The sequence below is a fragment of the Pongo pygmaeus genome, chromosome 10 (genome assembly GCF_028885625.2).
Source record: "Pongo pygmaeus isolate AG05252 chromosome 10, NHGRI_mPonPyg2-v2.0_pri, whole genome shotgun sequence".
Lineage (NCBI taxonomy): Eukaryota > Metazoa > Chordata > Mammalia > Primates > Hominidae > Pongo > Pongo pygmaeus.
In genome coordinates, this window is record NC_072383.2 from 118,396,782 (window position 1) to 118,421,610 (window position 24,829).

The window sequence follows — 24,829 nt, forward strand, 5'->3', positions numbered from 1 at the left end:
ATTGCTTTTCTGTGGGTCTGTGCCAGTCTGTACTATATTAATTCCTTTGGGGCTGGAACCACACCTTATTTTTTTAATTAAAAAGTAGTACATCCTCGCAATAGAAAAAATTTCAAATACAGACCTATATAAATGAAAAGTGAAAGTCCCTTTTCTGTCTGCTCCTATTTGCAATCTCCCTCCTCTCCCCAGGGAAGACCACTATTAACAATGTGTTGTATACCCTTCCAGAACTTTCCATTTGCAAGCCTAATAGTGCTAATAAAAGTGCTAACAGTTATTGTTTACTACGAGTCAAGTCCTATGCTAAGCATTTTTATGTGCATTTCCAATTAATTCACAAAACAAGCCTATAAAGTAGGTGTTATTTTTATTCCCATTTCACAAATGAAGAGACTAAGGTAACAGTTACTAAATGGTAAAGCCAGAATCTGAACCCGGCCAGGCTGAATTCAGAGCTCCTGCCCTTGAACTTGTTCTCTCACTTGCTTCCGGACCTTGCAATATCATAGACACTTCCCCATAGTGACCTAAAAATTGTTTCTCCCTTTTTTAAAAGTTGCTTGGTATTCTACAAAATGAATGTACTCCGTTCATTTTGCCATTCTCCTACTGAACAACTTTTAGGATTTTTTAGTTTTTCATTTCCTTATTTCACCAAGTATAAGGTTCCATTATTGTAAAAAGCATCCAATTTCAGAAATTAAAATATATGGGGGTATGGGGGCTGACAAGTGCATCTTAGAATATATTTTTGCATGTAAACATTTTGTAAATAATGCTTGTAAATAATTTTCATGTGTATATTTCTGCACAAGTTTCCTAGGAGTAAAATTGTGTGTCAAAATGAAGGTACATTTTTAAATTTTGATGCATACTGCCGAATTCCCCCCAGGAAACCTTATCTTAGTCATCTTGTGTTCCTCATTTCCTTAGCACAATGTCTGGTACTTTTTTAGGTACTAAATAAATGTTCAGTGGGTGAAATGCATGACCTGACCCGGCAAATGCAAAGTATTTTGAGATATTCACACACCAAAAAACCCACAAAATATGACAATGACTGACAGTTAGAAGATGAGAATATTTTACTACCATATTTGTATGCACTTCTTGTTGAAGCGCTGACCAGAGTAAATGACAAACGCTAATGCATCTTATGCAGAAGGATGTTTCCGAAGTGATTACAAGATATCTCGCAAAATTACCTATCAAAAGATTGCACACTCAATAAAAATACACGAATAACTCCAGCATTTTACAACCCCCAACCTACTAGACATAAGAAATTTCCAGAGATCTTATGGTCTGCCGTTTTCTCAAATACCTGCAAGACTGCCTGCACCCCCGACCCTAATCTTCAGAAATCATGATTCTGCAGGTCTGCAGTGGGGGATGCATTTAACAAGCGCTCCAGGTTAATCTAATGCACTGTAAAGCGTGAGAACACGTGCATTAAAAGGGCTTTAAGAAGAGGCGTTTCTGAATCAGATTTGCATTTTAGAAAGATCACTGTGGCTGCAGAGTGTAGAATCAACTAGAAGTGGGCAAAGATAGCTAAATGGCATTATTCAGCCCAGCGCGTGAACGGCTCAGATTGCCCGCGCGCTGGGGTGCCCCCTGCCGGCCCTCGGCAGCGCCTCGTCCTGGGCCGGGACCTGGGCCGGCTGCCGACTGCGACTGCGCGCTCTGAGGCCTGCAGAGACAGCCCCCGGGCACCTGTTATCGCACCGCTCAAGACCGGAAGCGGAAATGGAATCGAGATAGCCTCGCGCGTTTAGCCGGCCGCCGCCACCTTCACGCCCTAGGCCGGGCCGACTTACCGAGTCGCCGGAAGCGGAAGTCGCTGAGGGGTGGTGGAGCGGTTGGGAAGGTGTCGGTTTATCTTCGCGCCCCTTGCGTTCTTGCCGCGGCTTGCCTGGGCAGGTAAAGCGCGATTGCGAGAGCTCGGCAACCCTGCCGACTCGGCCAGAACCGGCTCCTGGCCCGAACCTTCGCCCGAGGGGCGTGGTATCCTGGTGCTCCGACTCCTTCCGCAGGCTCCTTGGGACCCGCGGTTCCGGGAGTCCCTTGCCCAGGGTCCCTTTCCTGCAGTGAGGCTCCGTCCGCCTTCCCTGTGTCCCCGCAGACCCCCATCATGGGCAATACCAGCAGTGAGCGCGCCGCGCTGGAGCGGCATGGTGGCCATAAGACGCCCCGGAGGGACAGCTCGGGGGGCACCAAGGACGGGGACAGGCCCAAGATCCTGATGGACAGCCCCGAAGACGCCGACCTCTTCCACTCCGAGGAAATCAAGGTGCGAGCGGTGTGGAGGAGTACGATTCCCCTTGACTAACGTTGAGGAGAGGAATCCTCCACTAGATTCCCGTCACATCCTTTCGAAAAACATCAGAACGGGGAGGGAGGTGGCACATTACCCGGTGCACTTAAAAGCCAGATGGTCCTGTAAGAGTCCTCTTAGCGGTCCAAGGACCTGTGTCTAATTACCAATATGAGAAAGTCACCCTGAGGGAGGAGGCGCTCACTTCGTTTAACATCATTAAGGAGAAAGCAGCTCTGGGACAGAGTTTCAAATTTTTAATTAATTCAGAGTCGAGCTAACAGTAATTGAGCCCCAACTTATGCTTTTCTCTTAGGTGTAATTAATTGCACTGCTTTGAGACAAATTCCCTCACCTTTACACAAACTGGAGCTTTTGTAAAAGTTAGTTTGGGAATTTATCCATTTTGGAGGCAAACCAGGTACATATACAAGCTGAAAGTAGAGCGGAACAGCTGACGGCAGTTGCCAGAGGTGTTTAGTTCTGCCCAACACTTTTGATTCACCCTACTTATTTTTTAAAAGACGGTGGTCTCACTGATTAGCCGGGCGTCGTGGCGGGCGCCTGTAGTCCCAGCTACTCGGGAGGCTGAGGCAGGAGAATGGCGTGAACCCGGGAGACGGAGCTTGCAGTGAGCCGAGATCGCGCCACTGCACTCCAGCCTGGGCGACAGAGCTAGACTAGGTCTCAAAAAAATAAATAAATAAAAATAAAAAAGACGGTGGTCTCACTATGTTCTCCAGGCTGGTCTCGAACTCCCGGGTTCAAGCAATCCTTATGCCTTGGCCTCCCAAAGTGCTGGGATCGCAGGCGTGAGCTACGGTGCTGGCCGGTTCAGCCTACTTTTTTTTTTTTTTTTGAGACCGCGTCTTGCTCTGTCGCCCAGGCTGGAGTGCAGTGGCGCGATCTCGGCTCACTGCAAGCTCCGCCTCCCGGGTTCACGCCATTCTCCTGCCTCAGCCTCCCGAGTAGCTGGGACTACAGGCGCCCGCCACCACGCCCGGTTAATTTTTTGTATTTTTAGTAGAGACAGGGTTTCACCGTGTTAGCCAGGACGGTCTCGATCTCCTGACCTCGTGATCCACCCACCTCGGCCTCCCAAAGTGCTGGGATTACAGGTGTGAGCCACCGCGCCCGCCCTACTTTTTTTTTTTCCTTCTTTGAGATGGAGTCTCGCTCTGTTGCCCAGGCTAGAGGGCAGTAGCACAATCTCGGGGCACTGCAACCTTCCTCTCCCGGGCTCAAACCATCCTGCCTCAGCCTCGCGAGTAGCTGGGACTACAGGCGTGCGCCACCATGCCCAGCTAATTTTGTGTATTTTTGGGAGAGGTGGGGTTTCACCATGCTGCCCAGGTTGGTCTTGAACTCCTGACCTCAAGCGATCCGCCCGCCTGGGCCGCCCAAAGTGCTGCGATTACAGGCATGAGCCACCACTCCCAGCCTCACCCTGCTTTTTTTTTTTAAAGCGTACATAGAAAAGTCTTTCGGCTTCTAGAGGTCAGTGGGCAGTGAGGGTCTGTCTGAAGGAGGCAGCCAGCAGCTACGGAACTTCTTTCTAGTGTTGTTTAAATATGACCTAATCGCGCTTAAGCAGGCCAGTGCAAACGTTTTTCTTCCTGCTGCAGCCTGTTTAAATTCAAAAACTCAGGTGACTTAACTCCTGCTTCAACCACACTCCTGTTAACCACCTTCATATGGTGGATATTTCCAGCCGCAGGGCTCAGTCCAAGGACACTTAGTGATTCTGGCAGCCAGTATTTATGTATTATGTCCGAAAGGAACTAATTGTTTCAAGGAACGAAGTAGGTTTAGGAAAGATAAAGCTGCCCTCTGCCCAACATACCCTGTTAGTATCCAATTTCATGTTAATCATCATCCATTTAATTGCCTGGCAACTCATTCCATCTGTGTTTGTCCTCATGTTGAGCGAGGTGATCACATCTCACACCTTCTTTTGGATCTTAGTTTTGAGCCTAACTACAAAGAGCCTGCTTTTATGTGCCCCTACAACCTGTGGTTTGAACTTGCTTTCTGAATTTGTTGCATTCTTGAAGAGCTGTGTGCAAAGTGAACTTTAGAATCATGTTTCTCTAATGACTTGATGTCCTTTCCCCAGGAGGTAATTTTGGTCCCTGGTCCCAAGAAGGCTATTTAAGACACCAAAAGAATCAAAACTACTTTCTTCAGAAGTACTTGTTCTGTTACTATTCCAAAACTCCTCCAGGAAATGTTGAGCACACACATAATCTATGGGGAATGATTTCAAGCAGCATCCATTCTCACTTCATTAGAAGTTACTGAAATCCCCAGATACCAAAAAAGTCGTGAATTCTTTTAGCTACACTAGGGTGCTATTTTGGGTATAATTAGTTATCCTTAGTGTGAAGTGATTCCAGTCTGTTATTTAATATGTAGATCTTGTTAGAATTCAAAGAATGCAGGCATCATTTGGATAAGCTGAGGTCGGTATTTGAAATGAAGGTGCTAGAAGCCTGCTTAACTCCCTGAAGAGTCTTTTCCAGCCTGAACCTCCTGCTCTTTTTAAGTCTTTGGCTTCTGACTGGGAAAAAAATCTAAAAGGTGCATGACTACATATGTCATCCAGATAGAGTTGGATGAGTTTATTTCTTATTCTGGAATACCTCAGTTATACGGAGCTTACCACACTGGAGGTTATCATTTAACCTAATGAGGGTTCAGTCTTTGACTTGCTTTATTCCCCAGTCCCTAGACAGAACTTTGTGAGTAGTTTTTCCTTTCCTCAAAATCTGGATTTGCCCATTTTCAAGTTGACAGCTCTAGAATTGTTCCTCTTAAATTTTCATGTACAGTCATACATCACTTAATGACAGGGACATGTTCTGAGAAATACATCATAGGTGATTTTATCATTGTGTGAACATCATAGAGTGTACTTACACAAACCTAGTCTGCTAGTCTGTTCTCATGCTACTATGTAGAAATACCCGAGACTGGGTAATTTATAAAGAAAAGAGGTTTAATTGACTCAGTTCCGCATGGCTGGGGAGGCCTTAGGAAACTTACAATCATGGTAAAAGGCACCTCTTCACAGGGCAGCAGAAGAGAATGAGAGCAAGCAGGGGAAATGCCAGACGCTTATAAAACCATCAGATCTCATGAGACTCACTCACTGTCAGAGAACAGCATGGGGGAACCGCCCCCATGATCGATTACCTCCACCTGGTCCTGCCCTTGACACGTGGGGATTATGGGGATTACAATTCAAGGTGAGATTTGGGTGGGGACGCAGAGCCAAACCGTATCACCTGGTCTATGTGGTGTAACCTGTTGCTCATGGGCTATAAACCTGTACAGCATGTTATTCTAGTGAATACTGTAGACACTTATTCCACAAGTGTATTTAAGGATTTGTGTATTTAAATATATCTAAACATAGAAAAGATACAATAAAAATATGGTATAATCTTATGGGACTACCATATACACAGTCCATCGTTGACTAAGACATCATGCACATGACTGTACTTCAAATCTTGCTTAAGGGAGGAACATGACATTAAGCTAGTCTTGGATTCGTAGTAGCCCCTTCCAAGTGTGTTTTATAGCTTCTTCTAGAATTTTGATGTCAACTTCTTTAATGACAACAATAGCTAATAATTAGCACTCACTGTGTCAGACACTATGCAGAGCACTTACATGGACTGTCTCAGTCTTCACAACCTTAAAAAATATATTTCTATTTTGCAGGCAGGGAAACTGAGGCACCACTAGTAAGTTTCCGATCCTAACCATGAACCAAGATAGTAACAGCTGCCTCTTTAGAATGCATTGTCAATATCGTCTGTTGTAGGGAGCTCGCTTATGGCTTTCTGAGTAAACTGCTCTGCTTCCAGGCACCAGAGAAGGAGGAATTCCTGGCCTGGCAGCGTGATCTGGAAGTGAATGATAAAGCTCCTGCCCAGGCTCGGCCAACGGTGTTTCGATGGACGGGGGGCGGAAAGGAAGTTTACTTATCTGGGTCCTTCAACAACTGGAGTAAACTTCCCCTCACCAGAAGGTAATTGCCTGGGGAGTGTTCACATATTTGTCTTAACATAAATTCTCTTCTTTCTAAAACATCTCTGAGAGAACAGAAAATGGATGTTTCTATAAAATGGATGCCTAGTGGAAAAATAATTTTGCTTAATAAGTCTTAGGGTTCAAATGTTAAGCCTTAGTGGTCTCTAGGTTTAGAGTACAGAAGAAAGAATATTTCTGTGTCACAGACATCTTTCACTTCAGATCTCAGCTATCTGTTCAGTCAGGACTTTTCCACAGAAACACAAAAATCTATTCTTAATGCAGTAAGGGGGCACTGGGCTGAATCTTAGAAACCCACATTTGAGCCCACATTGGCCATGCTGTCAGTCACCTAACACCTGAGCCTCAGCGTTCCTTTCTGTAAAGATGGAATATTGGACCAGATGATCTCTGAGGTTTCATCTGACTTTGACTCTGTGTAATACTTTGTTTGAAAAGTACATGTTGACTGGGCATGGGGGCTCATGCCTATGATCTCAGCACTTTTGGGGGCTGAGGCAGGAGGATTGCTTGAGGCTAGGAGTTCAAGACCAGCCTGGGCAACATAGTGAGACCCCCATCTCTACAAAAAAATTAAAAATTAGCTGGGCATGGTGGTGCACACCTGTAGCCCCAGCTACTTGGGAGGCTGAGATGGGAGGATTGTTTGAGCCTGAGAGGTCAATGCTGTGGTGAGCAGTGGTTGCACCACTGCACTCTAGCTTGGGCAACAGAGCAAGACTTTGTCTCCAAAAAGAAAAGAAAAATACATACTATGTAGGTGTCATTAGCAAGGATTATAGTAAGACATTTTATCAGGAACCCCAGCGTGGACTTCTGTCTTAAGTTGTCAGTGAGAGAACACCTTTAGTGAGTATTCTTGATAAAATGAGGGAGAAAGTGTCAGGGGCTGCCTGCTTTCCAGCGGTTCCATTGGAGAAGGAAGGAGCCACTCAGCACAGCAGTCACAGGTCAGTTCAAGTCAGGGGACAAAACAACTCAATGAAAGGGCTCTTCCAGAGTTTGGTTTTTCAGTCATTAGGCAAGTTTCTTTAGAGAACATTTGAGCTTCCTATTCAATTGATCCCTTCTCCTGCCCAAGGCAAAGTGACAAAGGGTAAAACGAGGCAGCTTGCTGTTTATCTTGTGTTGTCATCCTCCTTGGCATCCGGGAGCCTTGCGAGCTTGAGAAGCACAAATGCCTGTTGACCTTTTAACATTAGGGATGTGGTTTCCTGGTATTTGAGCAAGGTGAGTTTTCAGGAAACTATGTCGCACTGCTGCTTCCTTATAGCCTTTCCAGATTGAGATCATTATGCTGAATGGGCTAAAAATGTTTGTTCTCCTGTAGCTGAACTCATGGTTTTATGTGGAAACGTTTTGTTCTGTAGCTGGTTTGGCAAGTAAGCTCGGGGGGCAGCCTACCCCACTGAAATCCTCTGCTTCCTTTTTCCTCGCAGCCACAATAACTTTGTAGCCATCCTGGATCTGCCGGAAGGAGAGCATCAGTACAAGTTCTTTGTGGATGGTCAGTGGACCCACGACCCTTCCGAGGTACTCTTCCTCCCACCTCTGGTCCTCTGGGTGCCCGCGCATTCCAAACAAATCACCTTCCCAAGAAATTGCCGCCAGGTCCCTTTGCCCAGCTAGTAAAAGTCCCTGTGTGTGGCAGAGCTGGATAGCAGCACTAACTGTCAGACAGTTGGCATACTTGACCAAGATGAGCAGGGTGGCTAGCCAGGAGATGAGGCCTTCCAGCCAGGAATTCCAAGTCCTCTGAAGAATAACTCCGCAGACCTTCCACGTTATGATTTCTGCCTGTCTGTCTCTTCCCAGCCCATAGTAACCAGCCAGCTTGGCACAGTTAACAACATCATTCAAGTGAAGAAAACTGACTTTGAAGTATTTGATGCTTTAATGGTGGATTCCCAAAAGTGCTCCGATGTGTCTGGTATGAACACAGTTATTTTATACCACATGCGTGCAGGTGGGGGCTGTACAGTCTAGCAATACTCTTGTTTCTCTTGCCTCTCTTGAGCTGAAGCTGCCCAGTCAGATAGGCATTTATAGCCCCCGCTTAAGGGCCACAGAACTTAATTCCTAACTGTCACGTTGTTGAAATGTAGCCCCAGGGGAGCTACAAGTCATTTCTCTGGTCATCTCAGGTATTCAGTAAGTCTGCTTGGCCACAGAATGCAGACAGCAGAAATGGAACCATAGCTTGATCTCGTGCCAAGGGCAAGGCTGAAGAGGCCCTGGAGGGTCGCACTGAGTCAGTGACAGCCCAGCACTGGGGAAGCCTGTGTCTCATCCCACTTGTGGTGCCTGAAGAATTTCAGCCTGACAGGTGTAAATGGACACCTCAGTGACCTTAGCGGTCACTTGTGTGGTACATTAGCACCTTGTCAGAATCCCTTTGGGGAGGATGTGGCTCCCCACGGGAAACAGCCTGCACAGCGCAACTCTCCTTGATGGGAAGCTATTTGGTACAGAAATACAGACCCAGTAAAACTTCTCCATCTTGTAAGAGCCTTTCAGGCATCGAGGTTTCAATAAATTGCTTTCTATCCAAGCCCCACAGGAAGAAACTACCTGGAACATGATTCGTACAGTTCAGGGGGAAGAGGGTTACGATCTGAAGTGTTCCCCTTCTTGGAGGCGGGGGCTTAACAATTCCTGGACTCTGAGGGAGGCAGTGGAAAGATGCCCCAGGAGAATATCTGGTGCACTAAGAAAACAGATTCCGTTCGTTGACAGGACAGTTCTTCATCATTGTCTAGTTGGGCCTGGAAGTTCTGCCACCAGGATTTCTTGTTACCAGTTCAGAAATCACAGTGGTAAATGGGCTCACTGTGGCTGACAGTTTGTTGAGCAGGACTTGGAAATCCAAAATCAGTGTGCTTTTATCTGGGTAATTAGTCTTTTAGAGATATCATCTAGTATTTTTGCAGATAGTTGAGAATCAGGGAATGGAGGAAGTGTGCCCAAATATCCTCCAAAATATATAACTTACTGATAGATGTAATTTTAAGCCACTTACAAGCTTTTTAGTCAAGTTTCCACCTAGGGAAACAAAACGGACCCCTCACTGATAAGAAGCTAATTCCACGTTCTCTACAGACTTGTTTTGACACTTACTTCCTTAAAATGTTATTTACTCCTTATGCCTCAGTTTTCTGCACTTCATGCTTTTCTCAGTTTCTTGCTGTGATATGGTTGGGTCACATAAACGGGGCTTGTCCCCTAAAAAATGACATTGAGGGAATTGGCAGAGCTGGGGCATAGCAGATTTTCGCTGGACCAGCCCCGGGATCTGGCGACCAGAACCATCCCACGTGTTCTTTGGATGATGGCTTGGTACCTTCTAGCTGGCCAAGCGTCACTATCCAGTGTTTTAGCATTATGAAATCCTGCTCTTGTAGCAGCTTCTCAGTGTATCTGAATAATCCAGATACTCAAGCAAGAGTTTGGAAGAAACTTGAGTATAATGGAGTTAAAGAGCCTTTAGATATTGGGCTTTCAGTTTTCCCCCCATTTTGAAATGTGCCTCGTTTAGCCTGTTTTCTCCACTGCCTCTGTGTAAACAGACTGCCTTATCTTCTTTTGTATTGCGGCTGGGGGTGCCCATAACTTGGACTTAGCTACTTAATCCTCACTTAGCCTCCAGCTTCTTTGTGGTTTTGCCAGCCCAGCCTGAAGGGAGAAGGAAGTCTTATTCTGCCGTTCGTGTGGGATTAAGTTATCAAGAACAGCCTCCTTGTGATCTGACCCAGACTCACTGGCTGGGCCGTGTCTTCCACCAGGGCATCTGAGTTGACTACTGAGTTGTATGCTAGTCACCCAGATTCCAAAAGGGTTTTCTCCTCTCCTCTGTTCTGCACTCTTGGAACCAGTGCATCCTTCAAGAGAATGTAAATCTGTATTGGGGGAACAAGAGACAAGGAAAATGAGATGATGACAACATAAGTAAGGCTGCTCCTAGAATGCCTGATTTTCAAAGTAAATGTCCTGTTACCATCTCCCAACAGAGCTGTCCAGTTCTCCCCCAGGACCCTACCATCAGGAGCCCTACGTCTGCAAACCCGAAGAGCGCTTTCGCGCACCCCCCATTCTCCCCCCACATCTCCTCCAGGTCATCCTGAACAAGGACACGGGGATTTCCGTAAGTATGTGGGCATCTGCCCGGACCATCCTCCGTGGGTCATGTTCAGTTGCTTTCTTTCCTGTGTCCACCTCTTGCAAAGCAGCTGATGAGCAAGCTCAGTGTCGCTCCCTAGTGTGAACTGTGCCGTGGGGATGGGCTGATAGCAAGAGGTTCCCATTGTGGACACCGCCACCTCGTCTTGCAAAGCCTTTCTGCACTTCTCTGCCTTGTCCTTCACGCCTGCCTCAGCCTGAGCCCTGTTCAATTTAAGTTTCATGACAAACTGTATCACCATCCCTTCTTAGTAAGCTACATATTAGAACTCATGCTCTGGTCCCCACATTTTAGAATCTAGTTTTAATCATTCAATTGCTTTTAGAAATATCAGTACTCCTGGATCAAAATTTGGGATATCTAGGTAACACACATTTCTCCTCCGGGAAATTATTACATGCAGAAAAGAAGTGTGTGTCCTCCTGGATCCTGAAGAACAGCCAGTTCTGTTGTGATTCTGTTTTCTGTTCCATCTAACCTGGATTGCCTGCCCAGTCCACCTAGCTCTGGGATGCGTGGCACAGCCATAATTCTTGGGAGTCCAGGAATTCAGCTTGGTCCAAGCCACCTCTTAAGAGGCGTTGTTTATGAGGTGCTTAAAGTGACCATGCTGCTACTGAACACCCCACCCTGAAGTGGAGGGCATGTGTGCTGAGATGAGGAATGAACGTGTACACATGCAGGTGTCCCTACAGCGGTCCCTGCCAGGCTGCCAGGACAGGGTCTCGGTGCTTGTTACCCTACTCCAACAGGGCTCGCCTTTCTCAGGTCACCTCCTGTGCTGGGAGTGCCCCTGCAGCTGGGTAGCCATCCTGGTATAGGTCCAGAAGAGGCCAGTGGTAAGGACAGCACGCCTCAGCTGGCAGGGCCCACCATCTTTCCAGCACTGAGTTGGCAACAGTCTCAAATAGGTCACAGGTAAAGAGTTTCAAGGACATATAGTTTCTGCCTTAGAAGCAACTTAGTCGACACTGCTTCCCTTAGCTCTAACTTTACAAAGGTTGGTGGGTAAGATGACTTTCAGTGCCCTCCTAAGCTAGTAAGGTTTTTTTTTTTTTTTGGAGACGGAGTCTCGCTCTGTCACCCAGGCTGGAGTGCAGTGGTGTGATCTCGGCTCACTGCAAGCTCCGCCTCCCAGGTTCACACCATTCTCCTGCCTCAGCCTCCCAAGTAGCTGGGACTGCAGGTGCCCGCCACCACGCCCAGCTAATTTTTTGTATTTTTAGTAGAGATGGGGTTTCATCACGTTAGCCAATATGGTCTCGATCTCCTGACCTCGTGATCCACCCGCCTCAGCCTCCTGAAGTGCTGGGATTACAGGCGTGAGCCACCGCGCCCGGCCAGGTTTTGTTTTTTCTAGAAAAGGGAGGCATCACTAGCCATCTTCTCTGATGGAGACTGCTGCTGGGAATAGACCAGCTGAGAGTGGCCCAGGGGGCTGGGAATATGAGAATGTCAGGACCCCTCTGTCCAAAGTAGCACCAAGCTCTAACGTAAACTGTGGTTACAGTTGTCACTACTAAAGGGTTAACATTTATTTTGCCCCACACTAATCTTAGGTGCTTTTCATGTATTCTTATTCAAGCCTCACAACCACCATGTGAAGTAGGTGCTATTATTACCCCCATTTTAGGGATGGGGAAACTGAGGCACAGAGAAGTAGGGAGAACACTTAAAATCTACTCTCTTAGAGATTTTCAAGAATACATTGTTATTAATAGTCACCGTGTTGTACAGTCGATCTCTTGAACTTACTCCTCCTGTCTAACTGAAATGTTGTATTCTTTGACCAGCATCTCCCTACCCCCACCACTCCTAGCCGCTGGCAACCACCACTCTACTCTCTACTTCTGTGAGTTCGACTTTCTTGGATTCCACATAAGTGATATCACATGGGATTTGTCTTTCTGTGCCTGGCTCATTTCACTTAATGTCCTCCAGGTTTATCCATGCTGTCACAGATGACAGGATTCCTTTTGTAAGGCTCAGTAGTACTCCATTGTGTATCGGTACCTCATTTCTTTATCCATTCATCCATTGGTGGACACCTACGTTGATTCCATGTCTTGGCTATTATGAATAGAGCTGCAGTGAACGTGGGAGTACAGATATCTCGACATGCTGATTTCATTTCCTTGGAGTATCTACCCTGTAGTGGGATTGCTAGATCATGTGGTAATTTTAGTTGTAATTTTTTAGGAACCTTCATGCCATTTTCCATAATGGTTGTACTAATTTACATGCCCATCAGCAGTGCACTAGAAGTAGCTTTTAAGTGTTCTCACCACAAAAAAAATGGTAAGCATGTTATGCGTGTGTTAATGAGCTTGATTTAGCCATTCCACAATGTATCCATATTTCAAAACAACATATTGTACATGGTAAATATACATAATTTTATCTGTCTTTGAAATTGATTAATTTTTTAAAAACACCTCTTAGGCTCACACAGTAACTGGCTGAGCCAGCAGTCACATCAGGCTTGGCTGGTGCCAGATCCTTGGTAGTTGGTGCTCTTAGCAGCCACCCTGAATAGCCTCCCAGCGGGAGCTTGCTGAGTATTTGTTGACAAAATGATTGGCCCAGCCTCTGGGATCTAAGCCTACAGCAGTTGTTCTACACTTTTTCCATTTGAATTGCATTTATAAAAGTTGGGGGTATACAATGAAAAAATAAATCCCGATTTCTGGCTTCTCTTAAAACATAGGAAGGCGCGGTGGGCAACTCTGAGTGCCAGCCCGGTGGGAGCTTTTCCAGAGTAGTGGTGTCTTGCCCAGGTATCTGTTTCATTCTTCAGGTTCATTGAGTCTTACAGATACAAGTTTCGAATCCATTGCTCAGGAGCGTTTATGCAGACGTTCTCTTCCTGTGTTCTCTGAAAGTGCTTTTAATAGCCGCTTTCTTCCTGCACCTCCCTCCATAAGAGGACAGGGCCGTGGCCCACACTTGAAAGAGGCCGGGGTAAATGCCTGGCCAGAGACACACACCGATGCCTCCAGCAGGCATGCAGGGAGCTCCCTTCTGGTCAGAAGGCATGACTTTAATCTCACCTGTGGTCTTGGACAAGCCCTTGTGCTGCCTGATTTGGGAAGAGAGGTCGGCCTGAGCGCTGCCTCCTGTCCTTTGATATCTGGCGCTGTGAAGTAAAGGAGAGAATCTTGGTTTCCAAATCCCAAATGCTCACCGCTGCCTTCATTCCCTCACAGTGTGATCCAGCTTTGCTTCCTGAGCCCAATCACGTCATGCTGAACCACCTATATGCGCTGTCTATCAAGGTAATGACATGTCTGTCCCCGTGAGAGCTGTGTTGCCCAGTGTGTGCTCTGAGGACCCCCAGCAGTGGAATGACCTGGCGGGACTGACTTAAAGGGCAGCTTCCAGGGTCTGACACAGGCCATCAGGCTCAGGTTCTGAAGATGGCCCGGGAATTTGTGGTTTTATGAAGCCCTTAATGATCCTCATATACTCTGAGGCTTGAGCCCCTTAGTCCAGCCTTTGATCATTTCCACCTTGTTCCTTAGGATGGAGTGATGGTGCTCAGCGCAACCCACCGGTACAAGAAGAAGTACGTCACCACCTTGTTATACAAGCCCATATGAAGAGCTGGGGGCCGACGGTGGCCCAGGAGACAGCGCACCACCAGGCTTCACGCATGCATGCTTTCCCCAGGAGGGAATGGACTGTACATTGCTCATTTCACACTCTTCAGAAGACATTTCATACCTGCCCTGGTCCTGCTTGAAGGTTTGTCCAGGCAGAGCAGCTCCTGTAGCGCCTCGGTCTGTGACAGTCCTCCTAGCACCCCCATAGCTTTGAGCCTCGGGGACTCATCAAGTCCAAGAAAAGAGGGAGGGGTGGCAGAGGATCTGCAGCCCTGGCCCCGCGGTGCATGAGGCCGGGTGCAGTTCTAAACCCACATTCTCGATTCTTAAGCCAAAAATGAATGCTAACTCCTTTGCCAGTAAAATTCTGGGAAACAGGGACTGAGGCCACACATCATTTCCAGTCATCTGTGTGTTTTTAAGGCCAGCCCCTTGTCCCTGTTGAGGCCTGGCTGTGGAACTAAATACAGCATTGGTCTTACCTCTCCTTCAAAATCAGCAATAGATTGTCTCTCGTCTCCAGGGAGGTGTCATTTCTATAGAAATTAGAAGCTTTCTGATTTCTAGATGAAGTTTTACAATTGTTTCTTACAGTTAACGTGCACTAAGTACTCTTTTTGTAAGCAGAGGTGGCTGGCTCTGCAGCCTTAAGGCCATTTTTTAAGTCACCACGACTAGAAGTCACATGAACTCTGCTCAGCAATAATCTGTTCTCAAAACAGACTTTTCAACCTGCTGCTGGATTTCTCCATTCAGCTGGATGATCCTGAGGACTGACCAGTTAGCTGGCAGGTCGTCCAGCTTTTTATTCCAGTCATAATAGGTGACAGTGTTAACCGTGAAAACTTGAGAGGCACTCCACCCTCCTCCCTATAAAATCACACTGTGATTTTACAAGGTCCCGTGGCACCTTGCTCAGGACCTCTGCCCCTAGTTAGCAAGACTACAGCAGTTGCTGTTGCTTATTCTGAAAGGAATGTAGAACTTGACAGCAGCCTTCTGAGTTTGGGTCAGGAAGATGTCCTTTGGACCAAAGCAGACTTCTTTAAACGCAGCTCAGTTTCCCGGGAGTCGCCACAGATGTGCCCACTAGCCCAGGTTCCTGTGAGTCAGCAGAAGCTCCTGTTAAGCCCTTTGCTCCTGGTGGGAGAGGGAGGAGTGAGCTCCCTGGGTTCCAGTATTTACTTGGTATACCTGAGTTCGGGGGTACCCTTTTTTGTTACTGTCTTCAAAACAGTGAATCACTGTCACCTTGATGTACAAGTTTCAATAAAACTTTGTAAAAATAATTGGACATTTGCCTGGAGGAGCTCTGATTTTATTCAGTCCCTTGGAGAAGAGACTGGAACTCTTCGAGAGTTGCGTTTCAGTACCATTCTTGTAGCTCTGAGCAGACAGGGCTACTCCAGCTGCCCAGGCCTGAGTACCATTCCTGTGACTCACCCATTCACACAGTTTGGAAGCCTGTTAAGGGACCCCTAAAACAGCCCCTCTGAACAGCTCAAGTCACAAGGGAAAGCTGAAGAGGGGTAATGGCAGAGGCTCCTGGCTTCGGCAAGTTGGTGGTGTCCCCAGGCCAGAGGGTTTGTTTCCTTTTGCGCCTAAACAAGCCCCGTGGGACAGCCTGGAATCGTGACCCTGGCGTGTGAGATAGGACATTTGTGGAGTCAGAGCTGTTTTCATCCACTAAAAGAGGCTATGTCCCTCCTCCAAAAAGGTGGAAGGTTATGGGTGTCCCTTTAAGCCTTTTCTTCTCAGGTATCAGGAAACATTTTAAATTTAGCAGAAAAGCATGCTAATGAGCTCTACCCACTGGTGCAGAAAACCCAAGCTGAAAATGCTATGTAAAATAAGACTAGTTTACTGGAGCCAGTCACCCCATGAGTCCTCCAAGCCCTGGAGCCACAGGGGACTTCCAGGTGAGGTCACTGCTGAGATGGAGGAGACACAAAACAAGAGGACATGGTCAGAGACAACACCTCTGTGCATATTCAAAGGATTTCATTTTCTTTAAAAAGCACATTATAGTCAGAAAGCCTGCCCACCAAGTGAAAGCCTCCATAACCAAGAAGCTAAAGGTTAATGGTGATTTTACAAAGGTGGAAAAGAAGACCTTGTTTTGCCGAAATCGCAGGGGCAAAGCCATATGTCAAATCGTGTCCTATGACCAAGTAATCCTTTCTTCATTAGCATTTCCTTTATGGGTAAGGACTTAGTTAAAGCTTAACTCAAATTGCTTTTCAGTGAAGATATATTTTTTCCCTCTAGAAGCTGCTATACAGATGAATTTATAGAGCCAAATTAAAGTCTAAAAATTACTAAAATGTAAATCAGTATTGCAGGGCTAAGGCCAGACAAGAAAATTGTGCCTGCACCTCAACTAGCTCAATTAGGAAATCTCCAAGGCTCCTAAGGCTGAGAGAAAAAACCTGGAACATCATGATACGATCTATGGCTGAGGTCAGAGACTGAACGAGCCAGTCTAGGAAAGAACAAAATTTCATTTTAATTCAGTTCCTTTTGTATGAGCACTATTTCACTTTTAAGCATTTACTTCCCATATCTGATCCTCCTCTGCTATTGTGTCACCTTCAAAATTCAAAAGTCCCCAATGTGATAGTATTAAGAGATAGGGCCTTTAAGAAGAGATTAGGTCATGAGAGCCCCTCCTCTCATGAATGAAATTGAGGTTCTTACCAAAGAGGCTTCAGGCAGCATTCAGCTCATGTGCCCTGGCACCTTCTGCCACGTGAGGACATACAGCTTTTCTCCCTTGCAGAGGACCCAAGCACAAGGCGCCATCTTGGAAGCAGAGAGTAGCCCTCACTAGACAAGCAAACCTGCCCATGCCTTAATCTTGGACTTCCCAGCCTCCAGAACTGTGAGAAAATGAATTTTTGTTCTTTATAAATTACCCATTCTCAGGTATTTTGTTAAAGCAGCACTAAATGGGCTAAGACATCCACCAATGTTTACAAATGGTTTGAATGAACTGATGAAGACCCAAGACATGGACTACTGATCAAATCATAAAGTTTCTGAGGAATAAAAGCTTCAGCACTTCTCTTGACCAGCAAATTAGTGGAGAAACAAACTAGAGCCTTTTGCCCTGGTATGCCAACTATAATTTTCTTCAGGAGAAAACACAGAAGTTGTAGATACGTATACATTTCTTCTAAAACCCCAGTCATCCCTATTAATTGTAAAAACATCCACAGGGTCCTCCTAAGAGTCATCGTCACTATAGTGAGTCAGACATTTGGAGAAGATCCCAAAAGCTGGAGCAGCAGCCGGAGCCCCGTCTCTGGGGCCCCAGCCACCGACTCTAGGACGAGCCACTGGGCTCTGCCCTCAGGGTTGGCTCCCACAACTACATTGTTGTCTTGTCTTTCATACAACTAAAGGGCCTTTCCCCAGATGAGGATGCCAGCTCTTACTGCTACCTCCCCCTAGAGTGAATTCACCCATCCCATCTGAAATACTCAATGGCCAGTGAGAACAGGCCAAGATGTGTATACCCTTGGTCGATTTTGTTTCCTTTTTTGTGGCTCTCTGAAAGACAGCCTCAGTTATGCAGAGTAATAAAGTCATTTTCAAGGTTCCTTCACCTACCTCTAACAATCTCTCTAGAGCAAAGAGTTCCGTTCATCATTAATAGACTCAAGGGAAAACAAAGTGATCAACACTGGACTCTATTTGCACTACCCCCACCCTCCCCATCTTCGGGAAACAGCTTCAGCATTTGAGTGGGCAAATAAGAAACTATTTTTCTCATATAACACTGTAGGCCTAGAGCCACAGTCTACATGCTTTAGACATCATTAGCAGTATTTAAATTGCCAAGGAAGACATGGGACTAAAACTAGAACAGACCAAGATTTCTTAACCTTGGCACTATTGAAGCTTTGGGCCAGATAATGCTTTACAGTGGGGGGCTGTCCTTTGCATTGTAGGATGTTGAGCACCATCTCTGACCTCCACCCATTGGATACCAGTGGTACTCCCGAGTTGTGACAACCAAAAATGTCTCCAGACATTGTCAAATGTCCTCTGGGAGGAGGGAAGCAAAATCTCCCCATGGCTTAGAACCAGTGGAACAAGCCAGTGTAACCGCTGTATTCTGAGAATGGAATCTGAGCTGGCCCCCACGAATGCTTTCTATAGCAAATCACATTCAAGAGGTCCAATTCTGAAGACAGTCCTATTAAGCAAATTCTCTTTTGGCCTAACCCTCCAAATCCTAAAGTTCCATGGTTATGGAATTTGCTATGCAATCAACCTCTTTAGTCTGGTGACAATTAAGTTGTAAGTGCAGAAAACATGACATCTAATTTTGTGCTTATGAAACAGGAGTGGCCAGCACGAAGGGTTAGACCTCATTTTACAGTGTGGCTGTGGAATTGGTTGTTTCTTTCAGGCTATTCCTTACGGTTCAAACACTCTTCCTTGGCACTTCCTTTTGAAACCAAACTATGTTGACTTAACTTTGGAAGTTTTCTGTGACCTCCCACAATCCTTGGACAATCACTGAAATGCTTGGTTGATATTTAACAGACGTTTTTCTAATGCTCAGAGGAAAGAAAGTTTCCACATTGCACTTCTTCATCTTCTGAATTATTTTCATTCTTACAACTATGACCTTGTGGCATATTTTCACGCCCAACAGTAACATCGAAAAGAAGAGAATTGCATCTGTGGTTCCCATCACAAGCAACGAATGACAGATACGACTCTGCGAGTCCAATTTTGACTGTGGTCAGACGACTTCATTAGAAAATAAAAATTCAAAGACTACAACCCACAGGAACCATGAAAACAAAAACATCACCATTTGCCAAAACCCCTTGTTTGTCTGGATCGAGCAAGTTTATACTAACAAACTAAAGAATGAGAAAAAATTTATCTTGCAGACTGTAAAAGTTCATCTAGTTAAAAATGGAAGTATTTTCATTTTTAATTACCTTTGATTTGAATTCTTCCCTACAAAGAAATCTACATTATTAAATTGTAGTTGGCCTTTTAATAGATGAAAGAAATCTTGAGCTGACCTGTTCCTGGTTAGCCGACTATAGAACTGGGTAATCCATTCTTGAGTAATCCTTTCCAAATGGCCTGTGTGACTGCTTGAAGAGCTTTCCAGCTCTGCAGTCCTATAAAATGACCTTAATAGCCAGTTCATGGTTCACTGGAAGTATTGACCAAATTTCCACAGTCACACTCTTGGCAGAGAATGTCACCAATCGCTTAATTCCAGGATAGCAGTGTGCCCTAACCACCACGTGGCTTCCTCTATCCCACTCCAGAGGAAAACCCTCCCCACAACGTAAAGAAGGTCCCATCCATGATAATACACCTACACTGACACGCTGGTGATAGTTTTTCTTTCACAGTCTCTCAAAAAAAGAAGAGGTCATTGCACTAAAGCACACATGTTTAGATCATTGCTTTATTTCACTAATTGTTCAACAACAAAGTTCATTCCTCTCAAGGTGGATCTTGAATCATTCCTTGTGTTCTCTTCCTCGTTCTGAATAAAAAAGGTAATGAAGAAAAAGCCTGTACTTTTGGAGACCTAGAATCTTGATTGATGCTAATAAGCTTTTGACAGCAATTTCGTGTTACGGTATTTCCTGCTGGCATCTTGGTGGTCACACGGGGCTCCCCACCCTCCAGTGAAGATGGCTGTCCACAACTACCACCATTGAAACCAAAAGTAAGTGTTGAAAAATGCACCTTTTACAATAAAAAAGTAGAAACCAATTCAATTTCCTCTTTTTTTTTTTACGAATATAAAGTTTCTTGTAAATATGTACAGTCTTTTGAGCTAGTTCTATATAGCAGAAAGCAGTTCACAGATGAGACACACAATATACATTTTCAGGGCTCAACAAGCCCATTTCTCATGGAGATCCTAAATGAAATGCCAAGACTGAAAGACCAATTTTCAGTGACCTTTTCAAATACTGTGGACCAAGAGACAAAAACTTCAGCAAACATTCAATCAAATCTGCCCTGGGGACGGGAGGGGAGGGAGTACGACCCCACAGACTCCAAGCAACACATAAAACGCCACAGCAGGACATGTGCCAAAGGAGCTACCACATGGAGGTTTGTAGGCGTTTCAAACAAGAAAGCACTTAGGTTAAGACACGAGCAGGAAGGAGCTGGGATGCAGGCCAGGTTGCAATCTGGAAAGGGATCTGAACTGTGGACACAGTTGAAAACACGGTCATGTTCACCTGCTGCGGTGGAAACGGGTCTACCTTTGAGCCTACCTAGGAGGTGCCTGGGTTGTTGAGGCGGGCCTAAGAGTCGTGGAGGACCCAAAGCAACAGATGCCTTGTGGGAGATTAAAGGCAGAAATAAGGCCGCGAGTTAGCTTGCCAACTGCAAAGCCTCTAGGTTGGTTCTATACCAGTTGCCAGGAATTTCGTACTCTAATAGGAGGGTCCGCAGACCCAGTGGGAGCCGCACTGCACCTAAGGACTTCCCAACCCTGGCGGAGCTGGAAGAGTTGAGCTGCGGCTGCTTTCTCAAACTTCCTGGTCTTAGGTCTAGCCCTAGGGAAAGGCTCATTTGGAAAGTCACAGTTTCGTGGGGTAGAGCCGCGCCGGATTGGGTGTGAACAGAGTCATCCTCTGCAGGCAGGGAAGTGTGAAGTTTGGAGGGGACACTGAGTGGGAGGTGGTGGTTTGCTGAAATCCTTCTCTGGTCGTAAGGCTTGAGCGTTTTGTTTTTTGTTTGTTCAGTGCTACAGACTGCAGCTTGTGGTGGCCAGTTAGTCGGCAAGTCGTCAGAGGGTCTCGATTTGGCAGGAGCTATGGGATGGTATTAATACATTGGCAGAGCAACCCAAGGGGGCAGCACATGCAGTGAACCGCCATGCAGAACTCCCGACGGGCCTCTTCCCCATCCCAGAGTGGGGAACAACACGCCGTCACAGACAAGGAGGTGGGTGCCCCCGTCCCCTCCCCAACCCCGAGACCCAGGAGTGCTGGGCTCCGAGCAAGTCTATTGCATGCTTTCCTGGCCAAAGCTATATGGAAAGCGGGAACAGCAGGCTGGGGAGATGACGCTGGGGGGTGGGGAAGGAAAGCATCTCGAGGTCCCTTGGCCCCAAGTCACTGCCTCCGAGCTGAGGCCCCGATGACCTCCATACATTCTCAGCTGGTGGGAGGGGAAGTCGTCAAGGCCATAAAAGGCAATGAAAACAGTAAACATTTGGCTACGATGTCACCCTGGGGAAAGCAGGGCCATCTATGAGAATGAACAGGAACAAGGATGAACCTACTTGGCTGCGGGAGGTTGGCCAACTGACCGGGACTCTTCTACACTACGCCTCGGTAGCAAAGACCTGATGATGTGATCTAGCTAAAAATGACTACAACAGGAAATACGTTGCTATTCAAATCTATTAAGAATTCTGTTGTCTTAAAAAAAAAGAAAGAAAGAAACAAAGAAGAAAAAGAAAAACCAACCAATCCTAGGATCTTAAAGTAGCTAATTAGGATTCTAACCATGTTGTAGTTAGCATCCCGGTTGGTTTCCTTTGATGAACTAACTGGTACAGGCTAGAGCTAGGTACAAAAGTTTGTGAATGCTTTGAAAGAGTAACAAAGTGCAAAGAGCTGACTGCAGGGAGGTGCCCAGGGCAGGCACCGGGCGCTGACAGCTCCGAAGAGCCTCAGCCACCTGCCCCTCCTGGAGACAGGGGTGTCCGTGCCGAGGTGGGTCTGGGCCCCGCTGAGCCAGAGGGTGGCTGAGCACGTGGGCGCTTGGGTCCCCATCAGCAGAGTTCCATAGTGTGTTTGGTGTTTTCCTGCAGATCAAGATGAGGAGTTGGTTTTTCTGGCTGAGATTTATACTGAAGACTGGTCCCAGACCTAGGAGTGAAATGAGGAGGAGTGTTAGCCATCTGAGGCCAGAAGTTGCTGTGCTCACCTTGCATGATGCAAATGGGAATCTGCAGCCCCTGGGCTATCCCCTTCAGCAGCTAGCAGTGAGTGCTCGGCAGGGCAGCACCCGCTCCAGAGCCTGGGGAAGCCAGGGAGTGAAACTCACTGGAAAATCCCAAAGCCGTGTGTGTACCTGCGATGCTGTAAGCATGTTACACACACACATGCACATACACAGTTTCATCGGTCAATTGGGAGGGATAAGAAGCCATATGGATGGTGTTTCCTTCTTTCTTTACCAGCAGGTGAACTGCAGGTGGCATCAGAAGGAGAATGCCAGCCAGAAAATCAGCCCCAAATGGCAGAAAGGTGGCTCCTTGACCTGCTTAGTCTGCTAAGGAGGCACCAAGCACTTGAGCCATGCTCTGCCTGGGGGAGCCCCTGGTCTTCAACACCCATCCCTTTCCTCGATCGCAAACCTAAAAATTACACAGATCATTCATGCACATGATTTAAACATTTCCAAAAGTTCAAAGTTCTTCTGGAAGGCAACCACTGTGAACACTTTCTGTGTAGCCTTCCAGAAAAACAATTTATATATACACATGTGTGGGCTGAGCGTGGTGACTCACGCCTGTAATCCCAGCATTTTGGGAGGCCAAGGTGGGAGGACTGCTTGAGCCCAGGAGTTCAAGACCAGCCGGGGCAACACAGCGACATTCTGTCTCTAAAAAAAATAAAAAGGGCGGGGGTGGGGGGTGGGAATCAGACAGATGGTGGCTTGAGCCTGTAGTCGCAGCTATTCAGGAGGCTGAGGCTGGAGGATCACTTGTGCCCAGGAGTTCAAGGCCGTGGTGAGCTATGATCACACCGCTGCACTCCAGCCTGGGCAACATAGTAAGACCCTGTCTCTAAAACAAAACAAAACAAAACAAACAAACAAACAAAAAGTGGGGGAAAAAGTTAGCCAGACATGGTAGCTACAGCCCATATTCCCAGCTACTCAGGAGGCTGAAGTGAGAGGATCGCTTGAGCCCAGGAGTTTGAGGCTGCCTTGAGCTATACTCACGCCAGTGCACTCCAGCCTGGGTAACAGAGCTCTCTCAAAAAAAAAAAAAAAAAAGCATATGTGTGTATGTGTGTGAATCTATATGTATGTTTGAAAAAAGCATGGAACATTTCAGATAGGATGCTATCATTTGGGTTTTAAAAGGACAGCACATATATATATTTGCTGGTATGCACAGAATATCTCTAGAAACTGCTACCACTTGCCTCGAGAAGGGAAAACATTTTTTGGTGGCTATTATGAGTTATACACATACATATTTTCCTTTTTAATTACACACACGTTATCCATTTGCTTAGGAAGCTCTTTTTTTTTTTTTTTTTTTTTTTGAGACGGAGTCTCGCTCTGTCGCCCAGGCTGGAGAGCATTGGCGGGATCTCAGCTCACTGCAAGCTCCACCTCCCGGGTTCACGCCATTCTCCTGCCTCAGCCTCCCGAGTAGCTGGGACTACAGGCGCCCGCCACCACGCCCAGCTAATTTTTTGTATTTTTTTAGTAGAGACGGGGTTTCACCGCATTAGCCAGGATGGTCTCGATCTCCTGACCTCGTGATCCACCCGTCTCAGCCTCCCAAAGTGCTGGGATTGCAGGCGTGAGCCACCGCGCCCGGCCAGGAAGCTATTTCTTAACGTACATTTTCTTCCTAAATTCCTGTGTCTCACAAAGTCCGAATTACAGTCATGGAGTTCCTTTTTTATACAACAGTGGCCCCGTGGGGGCCCCAGTTCCCCAAGTCACTCCTGGCCTCCGCAACAGACACACAGGCCTGGGAGTGCTGCCTCACCTTGTTCACCTGGGACAGCGGGGTCCTCACGGCTCCCGCAGGCAGCCGGCCCCTGCTGCTGTCTTCAAACAGCCTTCCGGGGGACCGCTCTCTCCGCGTGCTGAGCATCCGGCCCGGGGACTTCTCTCGCTCCAGGGGGCGGCCAGGAGACTTGTCCCTGCGCAGCTCGGTCCGCCCCTCGCGGTAGCGGTGGGGTGTGCTTGGCTCTCGCGGGTGGCTGGGGCCTTCGGGCGGCGCTGGGCTGGAGGCCACGCGCTTGGTGATGTGCTCATTGTACGTGGGCGGGCCTCGCTTGTTGGGGCTGCTGGCGACATAAGAGGAACGTAGGGAGCTGCGAGGCCACAACCCCAGAGGGGTATTTTCCTTCTTACCTGAGCAACCCCCCTCCTTGACCCAGCCTCACCACTGCTTTTCAAGAGATTAGACCTGGAGTTCTTTGGACTTTGCCTGCATTTGATTTTGGTAGCAAAGACAGGGAAGAGAGCAAAGATGGCAACAAAAGACCATCCACCTTCCTAAGTACAGGCTTTCATTTACTGAGCACCTACTGTGTGCCAGGCCTGTGCTAAGCTCTTCACCTGCCATCTCTCATTATCTCACTAAATCATCACAGCAGCTCTTGAGCTATGCACAAGCATGACCCTCACTGTACAGGCAAGAAAATGGGGACAGACAGGAGTTAGGTGACTTGCCTGAGCTAATGAGTGGTAGAGCTGGGATTCCAATAAAGACCAGTTTGATAGGCCGGGTGCAGTGGCACACACCTGTAATCCCAGCACTTTGGGAGGCCGAGGCAGGTGGATCACGAGGTCAGGAGATCGAGGCCAGCCTGGCCAACGTGGTGAAACCCCGTCTCTACTAAAAATACAAAAATTAGTCGGGCGTGTTGGTGTGCGCCTGTAGTCCCAGCTACTCAGGAG

General features: G+C 46.9%; 2 protein-coding genes and 1 long non-coding RNA gene across 14 annotated transcripts in view; 1 reads left to right on the top strand and 2 right to left on the bottom strand.

Moving 5' to 3' along the window:
• The window catches only part of LOC134737627 (uncharacterized), a 278,740-nt gene extending 276,720 nt beyond the window's left edge, over positions 1-2,020 (bottom strand). Inside the window, exon 1 of the long non-coding RNA XR_010122715.1 lies at positions 1,824-2,020. This is a non-coding gene — a long non-coding RNA (uncharacterized LOC134737627). The remainder of the gene's footprint in view (positions 1-1,823) is intronic.
• On the top strand, positions 1,685-15,455 carry PRKAB1 (protein kinase AMP-activated non-catalytic subunit beta 1). Of its 2 annotated transcripts, XM_063646767.1 has the most exons (7): positions 1,685-2,296; positions 6,196-6,359; positions 7,822-7,915; positions 8,198-8,312; positions 10,390-10,523; positions 13,766-13,834; positions 14,081-15,455. In XM_063646767.1, exons 1-7 carry the CDS (start codon positions 2,138-2,140, stop codon positions 14,156-14,158), a joined length of 813 nt encoding a protein of 270 aa, XP_063502837.1. In that variant the 5' UTR covers positions 1,685-2,137; the 3' UTR covers positions 14,159-15,455. The 2 variants fall into 2 exon arrangements, with proteins under 2 accessions (XP_063502837.1, XP_063502838.1); XM_063646768.1 differs by lacking the exon at positions 14,081-15,455 and having other exon boundaries at positions 1,749-2,296; positions 13,267-13,814.
• Positions 15,456-19,589: 4,134 nt separating this feature from the next.
• The window catches only part of CIT (citron rho-interacting serine/threonine kinase), a 189,838-nt gene continuing 184,598 nt past the window's right edge, over positions 19,590-24,829 (bottom strand). For 6 of the 11 annotated variants that reach the window (XM_054443446.2, XM_054443445.2, XM_054443443.2 and 3 more), the window contains 2 exons: positions 23,910-24,213; positions 19,590-22,044 (listed from right to left, as the gene is read on the bottom strand). In XM_054443446.2, the coding sequence (XP_054299421.1) occupies positions 22,021-22,044; positions 23,910-24,213 (328 nt within the window). In that variant the 3' untranslated portion in view covers positions 19,590-22,020. The remainder of the gene's footprint in view (positions 22,045-23,909; positions 24,214-24,829) is intronic. The other 5 variants (XM_054443447.2, XM_054443444.2, XM_063646778.1 and 2 more) reach the window with 1 other exon arrangement.

Excerpts from the sequence above, each read along its gene's own strand:
- PRKAB1 (XM_063646767.1), top strand. The coding sequence starts at position 2,138 with ATGGGCAATACCAGCAGTGAGCGCGCCGCGCTGGAGCGGCATGGTGGC. Across the intron at positions 7,916-8,197 it reads GGACCCACGACCCTTCCGAG|CCCATAGTAACCAGCCAGCT; the intron begins GTACTCTTCCTC and ends GTCTCTTCCCAG. Across the intron at positions 8,313-10,389 it reads AAAGTGCTCCGATGTGTCTG|AGCTGTCCAGTTCTCCCCCA; the intron begins GTATGAACACAG and ends ATCTCCCAACAG.